Genomic DNA, 22800 nt, shown 5'->3' with positions numbered 1-22800 from the left:
AGACAACGATGTTACAAAAAAAGAAAACTACTACAGGACAGTATCACTGATGAATATAGATGCAGAAATCCTCAACAAAATACTAGCAAACTGAATCCAGCAGCACATTCAAAGGATCATACACCATGAGCAAGTGAGGTTTATCCCAGAAATGCAAGGATTCTTTAATATACTCAAATCAATCAATGTGATACACCATACTAACAAACTGAAGGATAAAAACCATATGATAATCTCAATAAATGCAGAAAAAGCTTTCAACAAAATTCAACACCCATTTATGATTAAAAACCCTCCGAAAGTAGGCATAGAGGGAACTTATCTCAACATAATAAAGGCCATATATGACAAACCCACAGCCTACATCATTCTCAGTGGTGAAAAACTGAAACCATTTCCACTAAGATCAGGAACAAGACAAGGTTACCCACTCTCACCACTATTATTCAACATAGTTTTGGAAGTTATAGCCACAGCAGTCAGAGATGAAAAAGAAATAAAAGGAATCCAAACCGGAAAAGAAGAAGTAAAACTGTCACCATTTGCAGATGACATGATACTATACATAGAGAATCCTAAAGATGCTACCAGAAAACTACTGGAGCAAATCAATGAATTTGGTAAAGTAGCAGGATACAAAATTAATTCACAGAAATCTCTGGCATTCCTATACACTAATGATGAAAAATCTGAAAGAGAAATTAAGGAAACACTCCCATTCACCATTGCAACAAAAAGAATAAAATACCTAGGAATAAACCTACCTAAGGAGACAAAAGACCTGTACACAGAAAACTATAAGACCCTGAGGAAAGAAATTAAAGATGATACAAACAGATGGAGATGGAGAGATACACCATGTTCTTGGATTGGAAGAATCAACATTGTGAAAATGACTATACTACCCAAAGCAATCTACAGAATCAATGCAATCCCTATCAAACTACCAATGGCATTTTTCACAGAACTAGAACAAAAAATTTCACAATTTGTATGGAAACACAAAAGACCCTGAATAGCCAAAGCAATCTTGAGAAAGAAAAACGGAGCTGGAGGAATCAGACTCCCTGACTTCAGGCTATACTACAAAGGTACAGTAATCAAGACAGTATGCTACTGGCATGAAAACAGAAATATAGATCAATGGAACAGGATAGAAAGCCCAGAGATAAATCCACGCACATATGGTCACCTTATCTTTGATAAAGGAGGCAAGAATATACAATGGAGAAAAGACAGCCTCTTCAATAAGTGGTGCTGGGAAAACTGGACAGCTACATGCAAATGAATGAAATTAGAACACTCCCTAACACCATACACAAAAATAAACTCCAAATGGATTAAAGACCTTAATGTAAGGCCAGACACTATAAAACTCTTAGAGGAAAACATAGGCAGACACTCTATGACATAAATCACAGCAAGATCCTTTTTGACCCACCTCCTAGAGAAATGGAAATAAAAACAAAAGTAAACAAATGGGACCTAATGAAACTTAAAAGCTTTTGCACAGCAAAGGAAACCATAAACAAGATGAAAAAACAACCCTCAGAATGGGAGAAAATATTTGCAAACAAAGCTGCTGACATAGGATTAATCTCCAAAATATACAAGCAGCTTATGCAGTTCAATATCAAAAACACAAACAAACCAATCCAAAAATGGGCAGAAGACCTAAATAGACATTTCTCCAAAGAAGATACACAGATTGCCAATAAACACATGAAAGGATGCTCAACATCACTAATCATTAGAGAAATGCAAATCAAAACTACACTGAGGTATCACCTCACACTGGTCAGAATGGCCATCACCAAAAAATCTACAAACAATAAATGCTGGAGAGGGTGTGGAGAAAAGGGAACCCTCTTGCACTGTTGGTGGGAATGTAAATTGATACAGCCACTATGGAGAACGGTGTGGAGGTTCCTTAAAAAACTAAAAATAGAATTACCATACGACCCAGCATTCCCACTACTGGGCATATACCCTGAGAAAACCATAATTCAAAAAGAGTCATGAACCACAATGTTCATTGCAGCACTATTTACAATAGCCAGGAAATGGAAGCAACCTAAGTGTCCATCGACAGATGAATGGATAAAGAAGATGTGGCACATATATACAATGGAATATTATTCAGCCATAAAAAGAAGCGAAATTGAGTTATTTGTAGTGAGGTGGATGGACCTAGAGTCTGTCATACAGAGTAAAGTAAGTCAGAAAGAGAAAAACAAATACCGTACGCTAACACATATATATGGAATCTAAAAAAAAATTTTAAATGGTTCTGAAGAACCTAGGGGCAGGACAGGAGTAAAGACGCAGATGTAGAGAATGGACTTGAGGACACAGGGAGGGGGGAAGGGTAAGCTGGGATGAAGTGAGAGAGTGGCATGGACATATATACACTACCAAATGTAAAATAGATAGCTAGTGGGAAGCAGCCGCATAGCATAGGGAGATCAGCTCAGTGCTTTGTGACCACCTAGAGGGGTGGGATAGGGAGGGTGGAAGGGAGACGCAAGAGGGAGGAGATATGGGGATATATGTATACTTGTAGCTGATTCACTTTGTTATACAGCAACAACTAACACAACAATGTAAAGCAATTATACTCCAATAAAGATGTTAAAAAAAATTTTTTTTAATGTGGTAGTGGTGGTTGTTTTAAAAGCATTGCTACAAAGGCAGTTCACTTGGGAGTAGGACAAGATACTCATGCTGTCATTCATTATGGCCTGTTTATAAACTTTAAAACAGTATCCATATATTTAAGCACTACCATACCTTATTTGAATTATGGATGGAACTCTTTAAAAAATTCCCATGTTACTTTGATTAATTGATTCAGAAATTTATAACCAAAGAGGAGGAAAATAATCATCAGGTCCAATTAATCTCAAATATCCCCAATTATAAGAGGGAAACTACAGGGAAAATATTTTTATGTTTCTGCACAGTCAGAGCTTTGTGAGCATTTTTAGTGGAATGTGGGACCTGAGCTAAACGATAAGCCTGAGAAGTTAAATTATGACTAGATAGATAGATTTACCTGCAGAGAGATTTACCTCCCCAGAGGTATGTGATTACATTTTCCAGAAGTGGGGATGGGGAGAGGGGGCTGAGACCCAACTCTATGGAGACGTTCCCGGGGCTGTAAAGCTGGAGACACTAGTCTGACATATATTACTTACATATATTACTCTGACATATATTACTTTCCAAAGCATAAGAACCCAAGATCCTTCTCAAGTTGAATTGTTTACATTAAGGAGGTAAGATGTCTCTCCCTCTCTCAGAGGAAAGAAGGGAGACAGCTGTCCCTCTCCTATATAATCATCCAGAGTCATATTTTTTAGATTCCTCACCAATAATGTAGACCAAGTATAGGATGACAACTTGTTCCCATTGTGTCAGCCTGGAAAGAGGAAATTAGGGCATGGGAAACCAGTGCAATAACTTTTGTAAGTAAATAATAACCTGTTTCTGCTCCAGAAACCTCACATTTGTATTCAGGATAATATTAATAAATATAGTTATTAAAAACTTTAAGAGTGAGCTCAGACATGTATTATTAAAAAATATATATTCCAGGTCAACTCCTCCCTCTCCCCCAAATTCTAACTTGGTAAGTCCAGGTACCCAAGAATTTGTATTTGAACAGCTGCTTCAGATGATCCTTATCAGACTTATTTGGGGACCACTGCACTGGTCCAAGACCCAGGAATAAAAAGTGCTTCTTACAGAAGACCAATCTGCCTCTGCTAGCATGCTTTCTTAAGTTCAGTTATTGTAAACCCACATCCCCCCATTTTTTGATAGTAAGTGGATTTAAGGATACAAATTTTTTTTTAGTTTAAACTTCAGGATAAAATTGAAGGTTGACACATCTCTGGTTGTTCTTTATTATCCTTGCAGACCCCTTTGGGTTTGTTTTTTTTTTTAAATAAATACACCATTAAAATCATCAGATCTTCTGGAATCTTTAGTGTGACAAACACTTTTACTGACCCAACCTGTTGTTTCAGTATGCTACCAAAACTTCACGGACTTTTGCATTCTCTTCAGTTATCGTTCTCATAATCCCCTTACACATATATTGCTTTACAGTTTACAAGATGCTTTTACATTAATTGTCCCATTTGATTCTCACTAATCTTTGGAAATGAACAGGAATTGTTAGGAGTTGTATTACCTATATAAATTTGAAATATATACTATTTCAAAATAATGAGAAATGAGATGTGAGACGGTTGAAATTCAGTATACATCTGGGACAAAAGTTGTCCGTAAGCCATGCTGTTGAGGCACTTTTAATTGAAAGGGAATCTCTTTGTTGTCATGACATCAGCAGCTAACAAATAATAGGCATTATATCAGAGATCACTTGGACGTATTGAGGGTGACTTCTTCCAAGTGCATAGAAACTACTGCCCATTCCTGCCTCAGCTCCTGATAATTTTTTTTTAACCAAAAGGTAAATATAAATATACAGGTAACTGCATTAAGAAAAAAAAGTCTGGTTTCTTTCTTTCTTTTTTTTTAATTAATTAATTTATTTTTTGGCTGCGTTGGGTCTTCATTGCTGCGCACGGGCTTTCTCTAGTTGCGGCGAGCGGGCCTACTCTTCCTTGTGGTGCGCAGGCTTCTCATTGCAGTGGCTTCTCTTCTTGTGGAGCATGGGCTCTAGGCGCACAGGCTTCAGTAATTGTGGCACTCGGGCTCAGTAGTTGTGGCTTGCAGACTCCATAGTTGTGGCTCACAGGCTTAGTTGCTCTGCGGTGCATGGGATCTTCCCGGACCAGGGCTCAAACCCGTGTCCCCGGCACTGGCAGGTAGATTCTTAACCACTGCACCACCAGGGAAGTCCCAAAAGTCTGTTTTCAAACTGTGTTTTTCAAATGCCTTTGAGTCCTTTAAATATTAAATAAGCATAGACCTTTATACCTTTACATTTTTCAAAGCACTTTCACACTTATCTAATTTAATTCTTAACAACCACATATGATATATATAAAATAACCACCTTTTATGGATGAGGAAATAGACTCTGAGAGAAGGCCCAAGGCCATGTACACAGGAAGTGTGTACGATTTTAGGACCTCGGGTCTGATGTTCCTCCTGTGATAAGGCACTAAGATTATGATGAAAAACCAATAAGGTGTGTGTTCTGCTTAAAGTATCATGAACCCAGAAATTTCCAAGTATCTAAATATATCATTTTCTAAAGTCTCAGGCTCTTGAGAACCTGTGCTCAGAGGAGCCCAGGGTAGAATGCTGGTTATGAGCTCATGTCACTAGTGTGAGGCACTGTTATGTGACCCAAATAAAGGGAATGCTGTGATGATTAACTTAATAGCAATTCCTAAAAGACCATGCCCCTCACTGATACTAATTTATCCACATACATTTATTAGGCACATTTCATAAAATTCATCGTGGCAATAATGATAACAAAATATTGATCATTGTTATAGAATCCATTTAGATGCAAAAAAGATAACTATCGGACTTCCCTAGTGGTCTAGTGGCTAAGATTCTGCGCTTCCACTGCAGGTGGCGCAGGTTCCATCCCTGGTCAGGGAAGTTCCGCATGCTGCGTGGTGTGGCCCAAAAGAAAAGAAAAATTAAAATTAACCAAAAAAAGATAACTATTAAGATTAACGTTCTAGTCAAAAGGGCAAAATTTTTACTCTATCCGTTGTGTAGAATAATTTCTCAAACTATGACTTCAAACTATATTCAGAGTCCCTTCAGAATTCATTTCAATAAGCTTTACGTCTGCCTTTTCGTTGTCTAACATACCCGTTCTTTTCATAACCCAGGATCTTCAGCGGCAGCCTGGAACACTGGAAACCGAAGCTGTCCTCCACTGCTCAGGCCTCCACGCCGTCAGCGGGCCTGCCTTTCTCGTGGTTTAACGAAAGCCGGAAAGGATCCTATTCCTTCAGGAACCTGCCTGCATCTGCAAGTCCCCTTCAGCCTTCTCCTGAAACTCTAATTTCAGATAAAAAGGGGTCTAAGGTAGAAAACACATGGATTAAAAAAGCAAACAAGAAAACCCCCAATCCTTCCTCCTCTTCGAGCTTTGGAAAGCATTCTCAACTTGTGTGTATACTCTGGGTCCGAGAAACCAATGTGATAACACTGCAGTAAACAATGCGTGGTATTTCTTGTGTGGGGGAGGAAGAAAGCCTCATTTAACCATCACCTTCTTTAACACTGTTCCATTCTAGATTGTACGTTAATCTTTGATTTGCCTGTCTTTTCACATACTGCTACTTAATCTCAGTTTGACAGTCAAGCCATGCTGGGAAAGATGCATTTGAATCATGGAACAGTATGATAGATCTGTTTACCAAGTATTCCACTTTAAATTACATTACAAAACTATTTTTGCTGTGCTCTTCAAGATTTACTGGAAAACAAATAAATTTGGGACTGAATATGTGTTCAGTATATCTAAATGAAACTCTTTCAAACAAACCAATGCTGACATAGCACCCTTACTTATTTCTTCTTTTAAATCAAACTTCCATGTTGATAAACTGTTACAATTCTATCACCAAAGTTTTTTAACTTTAGCAGAATGAGGAATTATATGCTTATTTGTTTTTAAATGCACGATGGTTATTTCCAGCATGACGCTGCAAACCTTACCTAACATTTTATTGAAACACATACGGTGGCTAACTTTCACATGTTGTTTGGTCTCCTTTTATCAGTGTTCACTTTTCTTTCTCAAACAGAAACCTGTGATTAATGTTAACTTTAATTCTTTTCTTGGGGTCAACAGCTCATAAGGTTTCGACAGAATTTGGGGTCATATCTCCAATGACAATGTCAAATGGTAATGTGCTGTGTTAAATGCTCACCTGCTTAAATGTTTTACTAGCCTAGCTCCTTGTGCTCTGATTTCGTCTCCTTTTCTGAAGTTTTAGCAAACTTGGCGTTTGTTTGGTACTGAATTCTCTAGCCTCTGGCATGGTATTTATTCTTGACAACCAGCTAAACCCAGTGCAAGTGAACCTAATGGAAAACTAACAGTCCGGTTCCTAAGGAAGGGGAATAGGAAACAAGATGGTGTTGGTCAGGTGCTTAGAGCTCCAGGAAAGCCAGTCCTTCTAGAATTATTAGCAAAAGAAGTTCTGGAAGCAGAAGGCCACTTCGGTCTTGAAACATTTTCAGTCTTGGATCTGAGAAATCTAAATGTTGTTTGAATAGATTCTACCATTATCTTGCACTGGATGTGAATTCATTTGACTTTAATATCCACTGAACATTTTAATGAAATTCTGGGGAAGTTTTACGTACACACCCTCAATCTCCCCAACCCCCAGGTGATTATTTGGAAATGTGTTTCTGTCCGTGCTGCAGCCTCTTTGGTACTCCGTTGGTGCTGTGCAAGAGTTGTATTTTAGCATGTGACTACTAGTGTAATGGCAGACTGTGACCTACCCCAGAACTCATCATCTTGAAGGTTACATCCAGGAGAGGATCTGCCATCTCTCACAGTATTTATCATGGCCAACAGCAAGCGATCCTTCCCAGGGGGTGCTCAAGCTACCTTTCTAATATGGATTGCCATCTGTTGCTAATAACTCAGGCTCACCACACCATCTTGTATTTTTACTTTGTTACTTATCACGATTAGGGTCAAAGAAGATAGGCTTATTAATATTACCCCTCTGAGCAGTTGCAGAGGATAATGAATGCTGTACCCTTGAAGAGAGGTTGAAGAATCATTTCTCTAAGACATCTATCCTTTCATGTGATGGAGAAAGCACTCAGAATTCCCTATCCAGCGCAGAAGGCACAGTGTTCTCAACCACTGCCGGGTGAAGGTCACCAAACCAAATATGAATCTCTTCTAAGATTACTTAAAAAGAACCTTTCCAGAACTTGCAAACATACCTACCTCTGGTTCACTCACTATGCTCATTTAACAGTGAGCTTTATTTGTTTTTTCAGAATTTTACCTTCAATGATGACTTCAGTCCCAGCAGTACCAGTTCAGCAGACCTGAGCGGCCTGGGAGCAGAACCCAAAACACCTGGGCTCTCTCAGTCCTTGGTGCTCTCATCAGATGAGGTACATGCACGGCACTGACGACAGAGCTGCTTTCTCAGATCATACATTTTACCGATGAACTATCAGCGGGGAAAATGTTTTTAGGCAGATTTTGCATATCAATCCTCATGATTTCGCTCCCTCCCTGTCTCAACATGGAAGCAAAGTACTATTTCTGAGCCCCTTTAAGCTGTCTAGGGACCTCCTCAGCCTTTCTTTGATATAGATGGGATGACTATCCACAGAGGGTTGGGGATGGGAGGCTGGGCACTGGAGAGCAGCAATAGGGAACGGCCCAGAAATCCCAAGGGAGGGAATTCCCTGGAGGCCCAGTGGTTAGGACTCCGTGCTTCCACTGCAGGGGGGCCCGGGTTTGATCCCTGCCTGGGGAACTAAGATCCTGCAAGCTGCGAGGTGCGGCAAAAAAAAAAAAAAAAGAAATCTCGAGGGAGTTTACAGACGATCCATCCCCCTCCTCCCTCACCTTTTTCACCATCCCTGATGTTCCCTCTGAGTGGGGAGTGGCCCCTGATTGAGAATCACCGAAGTGGAGAGGGAGAGGTGCAGTTGTGATAAGGAAGGAAAACAAGGGGAGAACCACTTACTTAGAAGCCAGGGTCAAGTGTGCATTACAATGGATTCTCAGGAGATATAATGTGTACAGGAGGGCAGAAGATTACACTGGTGATTGACTTAGTGCTCCAAGAGATAAGTAGAAGAAAGAAATACCAGTACTGGGAGCGGGGGTGGGGCTGGGGAGAAGCGCTGTAAGTAGAGATATAGTCACCCTAAATATTTGTTCTTAGTTATTTCTAACGTGATTTTTGCTTTGTAAAACGTTTTTTCCCCTTAAATTCTTCTGCCCATATTCTGTAGGCTTGGCGTGATTTTAATTGTATTAAAACTTTGTACTGTACATGTGTGTCTCCTGTTCCTGTAACACTTTTCTTTTTGGTTCCTTTGTTGCTGTCTCACTCAGAGCCTGGATATGATAGATGATGAGGTGAGCTCTCAGTGGGCTGTGTGTGGTGGCTGACATGGTATTGTCTGACATTTCTTTTCCTTCTTTGCAAATGATTTAAAATCAAACAAGACAAGAAACTTTCCTCTGTAGCAGAGGGTTTCCTCGTGTTAAATAGTTACACTGTCTGCGCTTGTCTATGTCTTAGTTGAAAAGACATTCGAGAGGATCTCCAGATTCCACCTCCAGAGTCCCTTGCTGTGTCTCCCATCACCATTACCCTGACGCAGCCCATTGCGTTTCACCCCCTTTGCCTTCATCTCAGCTCCCCCATCCCCTCCTCTGTGTTCCCTGCATGGTCACTGAGGCGACTCCTGTCTCTTCTCCCAGATTTATCATTGCCTCCATCTCCTCTCAGCTTAGTGCTTCTAGGAACCAAGCTGCCCTTTGCACTATTCGTAGCAATGTCCTGCCTTGGACAGAGCCTGGGATTTGGAATAAACCAGTAAATGCTGAGCTCCACCACTTACTAGCTGCGTGATACTGGACAGATCTGTAGACTTTCTGGGCCTCACTTGCCTCGTTTATTAAAAGTAATTATGGAAATTACCTGTCCTACCTTCCTCACAGGTTTGCTTGCCGCTCAAGTGAAATATAATGGCTGTGAAATTTCCCCTAAGAATGCTTGAGGACTTAATGCTCTCCCCTTCTAAGTAAAAGATATACCTCAGTGTTTTTAAATGTATCTTTACATATCTCTGATGTCTTAGCAGAGGATCAGTGCAGAGTGATGCATTACATATAGAGATTAATGATGTATTCGTTTTCTGCATCTGATAATCTTTCCATAGTGTTTTAATGTAAAACCTTGCAACACTGGAGTGTATTTTTCAGTTTTAAACTTCCTACATTAAAATGCTTTGTTTGGGGGAATTTTTAAATTTCCAAATACCTACACAAAATGTAGAGTTAATAACTTTGTGTGTGTTATACATACAGCTAGAACCATTCGTTTACTTTATGGTTTAAAAACAAGTGTGGCTCTAGTAGGCAAGAAATGGCTTTTGATAGCATCACATGCCGTACTGAGCTACAGCTTCTCGGTCCTTTAACAACCCTGCGTAACATTCCTACCTCAGATTCTTGATGACGGACAGTCTCCCAAACACAGTCAGTGTCTGAATCGGGCCGTTCATGAATGGAGCGTGCAGCAGGTTTCTCACTGGCTAATGAGCCTAAATCTGGAGCAGTATGTCTCTGAATTCAGTGCCCAAAACATCACTGGAGAGCAACTCCTGCAGTTGGATGGAAATAAACTTAAGGTAAAGAATTATATGTTTGTGTTAGGTTACCAAGTATAATTTGTATTACACATAGCGCCTAAAACGTTTCCATTAGATGAGAGCATCCTGCATATCTGAGAGGTACTTCTCCCCCCCAGTTAGCAGAAAGGACCTTGAATGATTTCTGAGTGGTAAAGGAAGTTTCGGAAAGTCGTCGGGTTCTGAATCAAACAGTAGTAGGCTGTTGAGCAGGAGAGCTAGGGGCTCACTCCATAGCTTCCGCCAAGCAACACATGGTCCATGTATTAACTCTACTTACTTCCTGTGTAGTATGAGTTTTAATAATGGCCGATGTGGACTCTCCCATGACATTAGAGTTAAAACCCAGGTCCATGAATCTTCCCTTTTTTTAACTCATTGCTCCCCCCACCCTCACTCTTCCCTGCATACCACGCAAAAACCGGGACTGCGTTCTCCCCAGAACTTTCTTCCCCCACCAAGTGCAGGCCGTGCCCTCCCTCCCCTGTCCTGGCGCTCTCATTTTCACCTGTCCAGTCCATCTCCTTTAGAGCCTGAGGTGGCACCTACCCCTGTGGAAAAAGGGCAAAAGGAGCTCACAGCCAGCCTGCCACCCCCAACCTCGGCCCCCTGCTGGGCTGACGGGCAGATGAGTAGCTCTTGACAGTCTTGAAAAGGTTAGAGATCAATCAATAGCCTGTGAATATGAAGGCCCATTGACAAGGCTGTCCCTGTTGGGGAGATGGATGCATCCCGCTGTTGATTCTGAAGGTCATGAAACGTGTAAAGTACGCAACCAACTCCCCTTATTCTGAATCCCAAGCTCATCGAGCAGCCTCCTCGTTATGACCAGACTTCCTTTATAGGTCTGCCGCCTACAGGGAGAGCACGGCTAATCATGCCGACATGAGCACTCTGGTCCCAAAGACATTTTTGGTCTTTATTGTAAATGAATACATTGGCAGAAAGGAAGCCACTTCGATTCCTCCTGCCCTTCTTGGAACCCTCCGTGGCAGCAGGTGCCCACTCCTATCTTTTGAAAATATCAGTGGGTTTAGCAATACTTTTGGCTGTAAATGTCTACAGCCCAAAGGTTGGAGAAGCAGAATTGTGCCCTTTTTCCATTCACTGACCCATTAATTACCAGTCCAGAAAGCATTTACTTGCTGAGGTTTAGGAGGTACTGTGCTAGGGACTTCAAAGTATAAAAGAACAAATAAAGCTCAGCCCCACAGTATGTAGATTTTTGGCAAATGTAATCAGCTCTTCCTCAGTTTCTACCTCTTTGATTATGTTTGCATTAGTTCTTGAGTTTGAACATCTTGTGCTGTCAGCCTCATCATAAGCAGAGAGGTCATTGGTTTTCAAATTCAGTTTGTTTATGTGTTTCCTTCTTAGGCTCTTGGCATGACATCATCTCAGGACCGAGCAGTGGTCAAAAAAAGACTCAAAGAAATGAAAGTGTCTCTAGAGAAGGCTCAGAAGGCCCAAGAGAAAATAGAAAAACAAAGAGAAAAGCTGAGGAGGAAGGAACAAGAGCAAATGCAGAGGAAGTCTAAAAAGACGGAGAAGATGGCAGCTGCCACAGAGGGTGCTGGTGAGCAGTGACACACACAGAGAAGTTTCCACCTCTTCCTGCCCTGCTCTCCTCCGGAGGATGAAGAAGAAACTGATGACAGGGGTAATGTGCTCTAGGCAGACTGGGGAACTGTGTGTTTAATAACTGCATTTTCTGCATTAATAGAGTACACTCACTCTTAACCTACTGAAATAATCCCAAGCCACCCTTGGTTTAGTAACAAACCAAGGATCTCATTTGTGAGAGGTGCAAAGTAGCAGTGTTTCTCTCTTCTTTGTGTTGGGTGGGTGGTGTCACTTGAAGGACCAGCGTGATCCTGCTCAACAAGAGCATGACACACCGTGGCATTGTCCATGGAACGCCATGCATTTTCAATATGGGATCCTGAAACTGAGCAATGGCACGTATCTGCATGGCCGAGAACACCGCTCTGCCATGAGATCTGGGCTGCAGAATCTACTCCGGTGTGTGGGAAAGGTTCCCCCTCGTTTCTGTGTCTGGACGCTGAGACAACCCCGCTGTGGAAATGTGGGTGCTCTTTGCCTACTGTGGCAAAAAGCAAGCAAACTGTGCTGCCTGCTGGGCATTGGGAAGAGAGAAAAGAATTACACTTATTTGTTAACCCCAGAAGGAAGCAAAAGCCTTAAGAATGTGGATGTAGGCATCACCTTGGGGTTCTGAGGGTAACATTTATCCTCCAGATTTAGCCAAACAAAGAAAAATTCAGACGTTAGTGCGGCCATGGGATATTGGGATCTGTTGTTTACTTTGCTACTGCTGCGTGTTCAGTATTTCAGCAGCACCGACACACACAACACAGTTCCTTTTCTCCCCAACAAATTGAACAGGAAATTGATTTTTAAGGAAACCAACATTTTCGGGTTTCCTCTCCTGGGGAACATTCTGGCTGGTCTTCAGCCTGACTATGACACAATCAGGAACTCATCACGTATTTTCTACTCAAGATTTCCCAAGTGGGCTCCGTTAGACTTTTAACAAATGTACTTTTAAGAAAAATAGAAATACCAGTTAGAGAAAAGTTAGATTTGAATAACATTCGACCAGAGAAGCAATTTTATTGAGCACACAGAATGTTCCCATAAAGGAGAGCTGTCAGTTATATTTTAGAGATGTTTTGAATGGTTTTTCTGAGCCGTTCTCTTTCATTCTTTGGAGATCTCCACTTTACAGTTAAAGTTTGTTTAGGACGGTACACATGATGCAGGCTGGCAGTGCAGGCGGTTATACTTATTTTAAAGCCAGTATTAAGGATTTCAGTGTTTCATCCAACTAATTCAAGTGCAGGAGAGTGGGGCAGAAGGAGGAGAAAATAAACTCATCTTGAGAAATTTCAAATGATGGATTTTTTGTTGTCATTGTTGTTGTTGTTTTGCTTTTTATGCTCATGCATCTGGTTCTCTTTGCTGCATTGGCTGCAAAAATGAGGTCATCCACTTTCCAGAGGACGAGTTTCAAAATAAGAGTTGAGGCCAGACCAATCCTTGGACAAGTATTTTACTTCCTTTCCTTTGGTTTTTTGGGGCAGGGGGGTGGTCTCTGTCCTTGTCTTCCACTGGAAATGTTCTATACGCAGAGCTTAGGGGAAGGCTTTTGAAGGTTACAAGTAACAGATAACATAAAGGGGCTTCTTCCCATATAGCTCCATCTCCTATTTTGAAGCATTGTGATTTTTTTTTTTTTTTTTGCTTGTCTGAATATCCAAAATCTGAAATTGTCTAAACTAGAAATTTATAATCTTGTTCTTCCCTAAGGCTTGTTTCCTTTTCAGTGACAGAGTGTTGTCTGTTACGCTTCAGTTCCTTTGTCACTAGGTATAGATCATTCATTTGTTCCTCAGAAACATCGGTATAAAGTAACATTGTGTTTTACAATTATCAAAGCCACTACCTATTTTTTTCTATCGTCATTTGGGGTATGATAATGAAACTCCATACTGGAATCTCTATTAATATTTTGAGATAGGTGGTGCTTTGCTATTTATTAATATCATGGGAAACCAGGAACCACTATCAATGAACTACAAAATTCAGCAAATCTTTTCAATACTAAAAGACTAAATTAGTCAAAATCTGGTAATGCTAGTGCTTGCTATTGTAAATTTTTGCCATTTTTACTTATCTTTGGGGAAAAAAAGTGATCTGGATCACACTGGAAGTTTCACTGTATTCATTTTAAGAGTGGAAATAGAAGGATGATTTATGTTGTTATGTTTACACTTTGGTAATATTTGAAAACGGAAGTATATACTGGAAATGTGTATAAGTCTGTCTCTGCACATAATTTATGATCTATTATATTGCATTTTTAGATGTCTTAGAAGTATTGTTCTTTATTTTAACTTTATTTATACACTTCCAATGTTTAGATCAACAACCGACAATATTATAAATCAAATTCTTATTCCTCAAATCATTTAGTTTGTAGTATAACAGTTTTGATTTTTAAAGTTAAATTATAGTAATTTTAGGTCTTAATGAGTTATTTTAACATTACTAATTAAAACTGCTGAAATTGATTTGATTGTCCAACAAAGGATAAAGCGTAAACAGATTGATAAAAGGATATGAGAACAAAGTGAAGGACCTCAGATCTTGTGAACATTTTGTTTTCCTGTTATTTCCTTTATTGACTCTGGTGCATGATGCCTAATTGAGGTTCCAGTGTCTTACACAATCCTAACTTTAACGCTAGTGGTTTTCAGTATCCTTACAATTTAGCCCAGAATTTTTGCTTCATGAACGTTACAGACTTTGTAGTTTTTTTATTTATCAGAAAATGAACGAAAAGGGAATATCTGGTTACTATGAACTATATTCCTTAAACGACAGCTCAGTATGACTCTAACAAAAGCCAAAAGTGTTTTGGGGGTACAGGTAATGCTTTGGGGGACAGGAGATTGTGGTGAAGCCAAGCGGTAGACAGAGAGCATTGTATGAGCTGGGTGTCTGGGGCAGGGTGTTCCACTAAAGGACTTAGATTACTTTATTTAAAGACTATCTATCTCCCTTAAAGTAACTCACAGGTTATGTAGTAGTTTTCTCCTTCTTTCTTTGCCTGAATCAGAAGTTTACTGCAGAGTGATAAGAAGTTAGGGTAGAAATCTAATTTTGCCCATTCTAACACACTGATGAAGTCCAGCATTAATTTCATGACAATAAAGCTACTCTATACTATCCTCCTTTAGCTGGGGTTGACATGGATTTCCCACCCTCAACATCACGTAAGCATTTTAACCAACAACAGTTCATGACTGCAATGTGACAGGTGCCTCCGCTTCTAAACGGGGCGTGAAATGGGAAAACTACCTTGTGCTTGCTTTGTTGTCGTTGGAAACAGAGGGGCAAGAAGCCAAGAGAGGAACCAAATGAACCCTTGTTTTATCCTGTAGTCATCGCTACCCTGAAATCTTGAGATATCCCAGGCCCAAGCTCCAGGCCCAAGCCAGGTTGTTTGATCTAGCACTTTAATTAGCCTTTATGGTTTCTGCTGAAGACAAAGAATTCTCGGCTAGGTTCTTTCTTTGTGTAATAGGATTAATGTGTGCTTTAAAATTATATTTTAAAAGGTAAATGAAAACTCACATTTATATGGCTATTCTAACTCATTTGTAAGTGTTAAAGGTTATACAGACCAAGCTGCAAGAGAGGAGAACCAGTGTTTGGCCATACTATTCAAGAAGTTTCAAAAGGAGGTATCCCAGCAATTCTAAATGGAATGTCTATGCTTGGGATGTGATGTAGCCCCTTCATTACATGGAAATATTTCAGAATTACCAGCTTCCATTTGAGTAACTAAATTTACTGTCCCAATAGAGCTGCAGATGAGGGGCATTTCAACTTGGTGGACGGCAGTCAGTAGGGTTCAAGTCACCTGCTTAATGCCAAGTCCTTAGTGCTTTCTGAATGAAACGGTAAAATGAAAAAGAAAAGCCCAGTTTTTAAAATATCTTTTTCCAATTTACCTTGAATCAAGGAGATCTACCTGTACACTGTTATGAAGCTAAGCATTTAAGGATGAAGTCCAGAAGTAAAATGTCCATATTTTCTACTAGAATTGCTTTCGTTATGATGATAGGGGTGGGAAGTAAGTTCTCAAAAAGAAGCAGCGCTGTAAGAAATACGAATGTGCTTCAGAAATTCACTCCTGAAGAACAGCCTGTGTGTGCAGGCAGATCTTGTTTATATTTGTCTTAGGCATTTAAAGTCTCAGGAAACTTAGTCTTGGTCCAAAACACTGGGGAAAAAAATAACACCAGACAGTACAGCAGTAGTATTTAAAGTAGCAGCATAGAATAGACCCGACCTAGAAATCAAAGGGCAAAGAAAAAGCCTACAGAAGCAATTTCCCCTGGAAAATGAAAACATCAGGCTCTACCTTATGCTAAACAGAGGGTGCTGACGTGCTTGTGTGCGCGTGTCTGTGTGGATGTGCTGAGGGAATGGTGGTTACTGGAAGGCTCACACGTGTGAGTGTGTGGACCAAGCATGGCGCGTGACCTGCTTCCAGACCTGCAGAGTGGGAAAAGAAAGAAACATGATGATTTCCAATCCTTGCCCCTCCTCCCAGCCCCCCACCCCCAAATCGCTAGGGACGGGAGAATGAATGAGGTAAAGAATAAGAGAACAAGAGGCAACGTCTCAAGAATGTGCATGCCATTTGTGTAGACGTACAGAACTACATACGTGTGACTATATCTCCCACCGTACATACATGCACATACTGCAATCACATGGCATCAAAAATATATATTGTATATGGAACTTGGTAATGTCAGATAGCACCCTGAGCAGTATCATAGCCTTATTGCCACTTTTTTTGTGTGTGTACTTTGAATGGCTCATGAGATTTTAAGAGATTTTTTTAACGTATTTCTATTAAATGCACTTATCCTTCTACACGTTTATATATTTTGGTAAAATTGGTTTATTAGATACTTGGTATTTTAGCGAGATGAAATTTCCTCACACGTTTGGTTAATGCTTTGATGTCAAGATTGCACATTGCTGAGTTGAAGCTCAGAAGTTTATACAGCTTTGGGGATTTTCAGCTGCAGACTGCAGTTTCCTTGGCTAAAAATTGCACTGTGTGCTCTTGTGCATTCGCTCACGCTCTAAAATTACACATTGGGTCGCTGTGCTGCCTAAGTCACTAACTGCTGGCTCTCCGGTGGCAGCGTTGCTCTCACGGGACCATTTATTTACTTCTTTTGTGGAGTGATGACACAGCTCATCACCAGATATAACACAAGTGGACAGGAGCATGAGTGCTGTTGGAAGGCGTACACTTCTGTTTCCTTCAGCTGTCTTATTCACACGCCCAGCTTTCCCGTTAAGAATTTAATCTTTCACCCATGAAAGAACAATTGGCCAAAATAATTAAATCCCCTTAAAAAGTGGAAATTAGGAGGCACTCCAGCTAGATAACACCTCCAACAACATCAGAGTTAGTTAGTGCTTAGTGAAAACCCTTAAATATGTATGTATATGTTTTCCTTAATATTATTTATGATCATCACTGCTGCTTTTATACCTTTTAATGGTGTTGCAGTTAAACCACTAGTACACCTGCTACATATCACTAACAAAACTGGCCGGCTGAAAACAAAAAAAGAGAGAGAATGAATTCTATTCCGTTGTAGAGGAGTTGATTTATTTTCATCTTTCTTTATGTATCACTAAAGGAAAACAGTTGTTTGGAAATCATTTTAAGTTCAGTAAGTATGGATAGCATGTTATCTGAAAATTTTAATTTGTACCTTTTGGTGTCTGATCATTTGCATGGAAGAGACAATAGTGCCACGTCTGGGTTGTTCTCTTGTGCTTGGTTAATATGTACTTCTCTAGATTGTTCTGTTTCAAACGCCATTTCTTACTCTTTGGTTTTCAGAGGCATTCAAAGCAAAATATCACAGTGGTCCTTTGTTTTCTAACCAATCTAAAAATTCCTTGATTAAATTTAATTTGTTAGTGTAAATAAATTTCTTGCCAATGAGTATTATTGTTGTTAGACAGCGAATGCAATAAAAAGAGAAATACCAAGATCTGTCAAAGTAATTTTTTTTTCCCCCTCTTCCATTTTCACTTTCAACTAAAACAAGCCTTGACTGGGTAAACCTGTATTAACTGTCAAAATACATCTATCAATCAAGAGCAAAGTGCACATTTTCCATGGAAATGACACTAAAAATAAGTTTTATTAGCCCTGGTAAAGTGTAAATTGGCAGCTAGAATTACATTTGAAAGCACAATTATGGAACTGGGCATAAAGTTAAAAGATCAAAGCTCCCACTAGATGCTCCCTCGCCCACCTTTCTGTCCCCATCATGGCTTCACCATCACAGCTTCTGATACCTATTAGCCAGGAGCGGGTCTGTGACAAATCCATTAAGCAGTTGGCCTCACGCAGCATAGGGCAAGCTTCGAGTCAGCCCACCCCAGAGTATGGGGGTCCTTTCAACAGTTTTATTCCTAAAGCCTTAAATGTTCAGAAGACTGAATGTAACAAATGGGGTATATTAATTTCTCTCTCTCACACACACAAACCGTAATTTATCTGTGACTAAACCTTTGGCAATGCAAAAATGAGCAAGAGTAAAAGGAGAGTTGGGGTAATTTAAGTTTCTATTTACTGGGAAAGCCATATTTAGAAGGGAAATGGGAATGGGTCTGAGTGTGCCAGGATGTCTAATGGCTTTGAGGTAGGCCTGGAGCTGAGGACAACTTCTTAGTGCATGTCTGGTTGTCCAGCACGTGAACTGGAGGCTCTGAGTGCTGGGGCTCTGATGACATGTGCGTTCTTCCTGCTCTTTGAACGAGACAACGCAAGGCAGCGATAAGCTCAGGTGCTCTCAGGGAAAACGTGTTTTAGGGAAAGGACTTTCTGGGTCACATATAGTTAAGTTACTTAAGACCTGACAACTGACGTAATGATTTTAGCAATTCCATTTAAAGGATTTTTTACTGGTAAATGAAGTTGTCAAATATCCCAAGACTGATTTGATATTGTACTCTCAAAGAAGCCTTATGCATCGCATCTGTTCCCAGCTAAACACACTTTCATCTCTTGTGATGTCCAAATTTAGGGTCAGCATTCATTGTTCAGATGAGATCACTGTGGCCCCTTAGATGTGGCAAGCAGTTGAAATGAGGAGCTCCCAGTTGTCAGGGCATGGGTGCAAATTGGCCTGTTGGTTAGAGCTCACAATAAAGAGCTTTGTGGAACACAGTACCAATCAGCAGTTTCCCTTTGTACACAGAGGCAACCGTACTTCCTCGTAACACTGTACCATTTTCTGCCTAAACCACTGTAACTTTGGGTTCTTCTAAAATCTTCTGGATTTGGAGCACCCATCCAAAAACAACATTAGATTAATATTTTTAAAAGTCACTCAAAAAAAAAAAAAAAGTCACTCAAGACATAACTTTAAATATGGGGTCATTTCTCCATAAGAAGAAACCTTTAGGTAAACCATATTTTGTTCCAAAATTACTCTCTATATGATACCTGTTTCCTCCTTGGCAAAATGACAGATTCTAATCAGATGATCTTTAACAGAGATAGAGACTCAAAGACCTATAGAGGCAAGAACTATAAATCAGTAGTACAGCCTGGGTGTGAGACATAAAGGAGCAGTAGGGACTGTGGTAAATTGTGGGAAGGAGGGGGTATTACTCAGTAATAGTCAAATTATTGCCATGCTGGAATTCAGGCCAGTTTTTGTGTATTACGCTAGGAATTTGGATGTTTACACTTAATTCCTGGTTTTTAAATGTGGCAATAAAAACAAAAACCAACACAAAAAAGAGCATTGCCCAAAAAAGAACATACCTCTCCACCACATTCATCATTCCTCTGAACTTAGGGTCCCAACTCTAAATGTGTAAGATTTCATGAGTTTGGTTTCCTTCATTTCGTTGAGCAGAAATATGATTGTATCATTAGCAGCAGTATAGTATTGATAGTATCTAAGACGGCTATACATGATAGCCGACGTTTGACCATTTTGGCCCATAAAATGGTAATTTCATATGATTCACCTACTATACCGAGAACACTGTAAGGCAGGAGCCCAGGGTTGTATTTTGGATCTTCAACTTAACTATTTGTTTCTCATTTGTAGAATGAGATGAGTGGGACTATATTAACTCTAAATTCGCTTTCAACTTTAAGTTCATGTTCTTCTGAAGGCTTTAGGATAAAGTACAGTGACTTGAAGAACAGATACCAATATACAAAAACACCAAATATGGCAGAATAGGAAGGCTAGTGCTTGTTTATTAAAGGGTCAACGTGAGCATTTAAAAGGACCTCTCCAAAACAGCTGGCACCGAAGACAGATGTCTTAGGAAATTGCTATAGCATTCACATGTAGTAGTTAGTTACTGGGAAATAGTTGATGGTGCACCTTGGCTTTAGGAAACCACTTTCTAATAAAACTAAATCACTCTTCTGTGGGGCAGTGCATTAGACAATGGATCGTTATTACTTTTTGCTATACCGTACCAGATGCATCATTAGAAAGGAAGTATTTTTTTTCCAGAATAGCAAACTAAGTCCATGCTATAGCAAATGGCCCAAGTTCACCAAATGAGCTAACAAGCAAGAACAAATTAGAATCTAACATTCTGCCCAGTTCTGAACAGTGAACACGCCACAGCATACATTTCTTCAATTCTATTCAGCATACCATATAGCAGTCCTAATAGCTAAGAACTAGCAAAAGGCACAGAGGATTGCCGTTCACCATAATCACAATTGTCCTGTAAACCCAAAGATAAAGGGCATGAAGGGCCAACAGGCAAATGGAAATACGTATTTGGTTTTTGTTTCCTATCCAAGAGACGTAGGCTTTAAAAAAATCTTTTTTTTTTTTCAGGGGTGGAGGGTGGGATGAGACTGACTCTTAAAACTGAGCTTTAAAAAGAATACATAGCAGTAAATCATGTCAAAAAGTATACCGTGTATCTGATGTAAATAACAAGTATAATTAGTACCTGCTGAAAACTCCGAGTCAAAAACCCCAGGTAAGTCATAGTAAACGTTCAGATGCCCATGGCAAAGTGAGTTTCAAATTCTTGTTTGCACTGCCAAAACAATCCTCTGAAAAAAAGAACATGGACACCAATAGGGTCTTTGGGTACTAAAACTAAGATGGAAGAGAAGTTCTTTTAAGCCCAGATCATTCCAGCAAGTGATTTAGGTTTCCATTCTGCCAGGAAGGTTTAGAGAGGATGGCCATCCCTGCTTTAGGACTGGTCCATAACATGAACTTGTGCATGTACTGACACACAGGAAAAGGGGGTTGAACAGGAAGGCAGGTAACACACAAATGATTAGACCATAGCAATGTGGTATAGTATATTTTTTAAACTCTTGTGAATTGCCAAGTTGGAGAAACTATTGAAATAAAGATATGGACCCCAGTCCAGTGCTGGCTCTCCTAACCCAGCCCTCCAGGCCCACTCTCCACTCTGCTCCGCCTGCACAAAGCCTATTCAGGGCTCCCTTGCCCTCCACCCTCCAGTAGAGGTTGACCAAGGAGCAGCTGCAGCAGCGGTGGGGAGTGGGAAGGCTGACAGGGAGGTGGGGTACTGACCCCAGCCCCCCAGCCCCGTGAGGCCCTTGCTGGTTGGCTACATCCCTCAACCAGAGGTCAGGTTCCCCTCCCAGCGCCTTCTCCACACACAGCTCCCTTCTCCTCTGGCTTCTGGTAACCGTCCCTGCCTTCCTTGTTAGCCTTGGGGTACTGCGTTATCCCTGTTCACTGCCTGTGCCTACACCTCTGTACGTAGTGCCCTCATGAAGTCCCCTCAAATCGCCCAGTTTACACGTACCGTCTGTCTCCCGCCTGCACTCTGACTCAAGTGCCTCCCGGAGTCCCATTCCCTTTTATATCTGATCTCTGGGGTCATCTATCCATGTCCCCCTTTTATTTGCACATATAATTGAGATTTATATTTTCAACCACTGACATGATTCATTTTGCAAACTAACCTCTGATCCAGTAGGATTCTCTGGGTCATAGAAGAATATTTTCATGCCATTGGGGTGGCGACCAACCCAAAGGTCCCCTGTCACAGGATCCTGGGATACATTATCCATAAGTGTGTTAAAGTCCAGAGGCTTCTAGATTAAAACCAAGGAGAGAAGGAAGGAGAGAAAGTGAAAAAACTTTGAGAGGTGATGGAGCAATACATCAGGGAGAACTATCATCCTGTCCTTGGTCACCACACTCCTGGCTCTGGGGACATGACAATTCTGCCCCATTTCACTAGCACTCAAGGGAATTCCTCTAGCTTTCCATCTATGCTAGTATTTTGCCGGTTTCCAGGACACACGAGGGAGGGGGAAGATCAGAAAACCAAGGAAGACTGTTAAAAGTTAGATGAAGGCATTTGGACTAACATCTGTGCATGAAATTAAAACTGAGAGAAAAAAAGTTTTAAGTGCAGCCTAAAACAGTTCCTTCTAAAACGGCATGTGCAAATGATATTTTTATAAGCATTCAGAAAACAACCAGGAAATGTAGATTCATTTCTGATGAGAACATCAATGAAATGTAGGCTCTTCTTTAACGGCTAATCATAGGCTCTGCAGCCAGAGCAGAAATGATCACCCGGGGTCTAATTTGTGCCTTGGCGTTGAGGAAAAGTTTCTTTCTTGGCTTCCTGATGTTATTCAACTCCCTGTTCTTCTGCTGTTTATTTTCTAAATATAAGTTGCAAGCATGTGATGACTGCACAGATTGCTGTCGCGGCTTTGTACCGGGATCATAAATAATACCAACGATTCTTAATTCCATCATTCATCATCCTGGCTGCCTTCTACCGGGGAGAAATCGCATCTATTTGTTTACCTCTAACTCT

The 22800-nt window shown here is 40.5% G+C and overlaps 2 protein-coding genes across 14 annotated transcripts in view; one reads left to right on the top strand and one right to left on the bottom strand.

The window, feature by feature from the left end:
• PPP1R9A (protein phosphatase 1 regulatory subunit 9A) overlaps positions 1-17973 on the top strand; it is a 296255-nt gene extending 278282 nt beyond the window's left edge. For 6 of the 13 annotated variants that reach the window (XM_082398187.1, XM_082398188.1, XM_082398178.1 and 3 more), the window contains 5 exons: positions 5829-6027; positions 7975-8094; positions 9053-9076; positions 10174-10356; positions 11734-17973. In XM_082398187.1, coding sequence (XP_082254313.1) covers positions 5829-6027; positions 7975-8094; positions 9053-9076; positions 10174-10356; positions 11734-11943 — 736 coding nt within the window. In that variant the 3' untranslated portion in view covers positions 11944-17973. Of the gene's footprint in view, positions 1-5828; positions 6142-7974; positions 8095-9052; positions 9077-10173; positions 10357-11733 lie in introns of all 13 variants that reach the window. The other 7 variants (XM_082398189.1, XM_082398186.1, XM_082398190.1 and 4 more) reach the window with 4 other exon arrangements.
• LOC309631707 (serum paraoxonase/arylesterase 1-like) overlaps positions 2628-22800 on the bottom strand; it is a 45122-nt gene continuing 24949 nt past the window's right edge. The window contains 6 exon segments of the mRNA XM_082398554.1: positions 2628-5599; positions 5809-6000; positions 10169-10329; positions 16310-16443; positions 20929-21034; positions 21929-22060. Coding sequence (XP_082254680.1) covers positions 21002-21034; positions 21929-22060 — 165 coding nt within the window. The 3' untranslated portion in view covers positions 2628-5599; positions 5809-6000; positions 10169-10329; positions 16310-16443; positions 20929-21001.

Source organism: Balaenoptera borealis, assembly GCF_965194805.1.
Source record: "Balaenoptera borealis genome assembly, chromosome: 7".
In the NCBI taxonomy this organism is placed as follows: domain Eukaryota; kingdom Metazoa; phylum Chordata; class Mammalia; order Artiodactyla; family Balaenopteridae; genus Balaenoptera; species Balaenoptera borealis.
The sequence above is the reverse complement of the archived record's forward strand: the minus strand, read 5'-3'. Positions and strand labels throughout refer to the sequence as shown.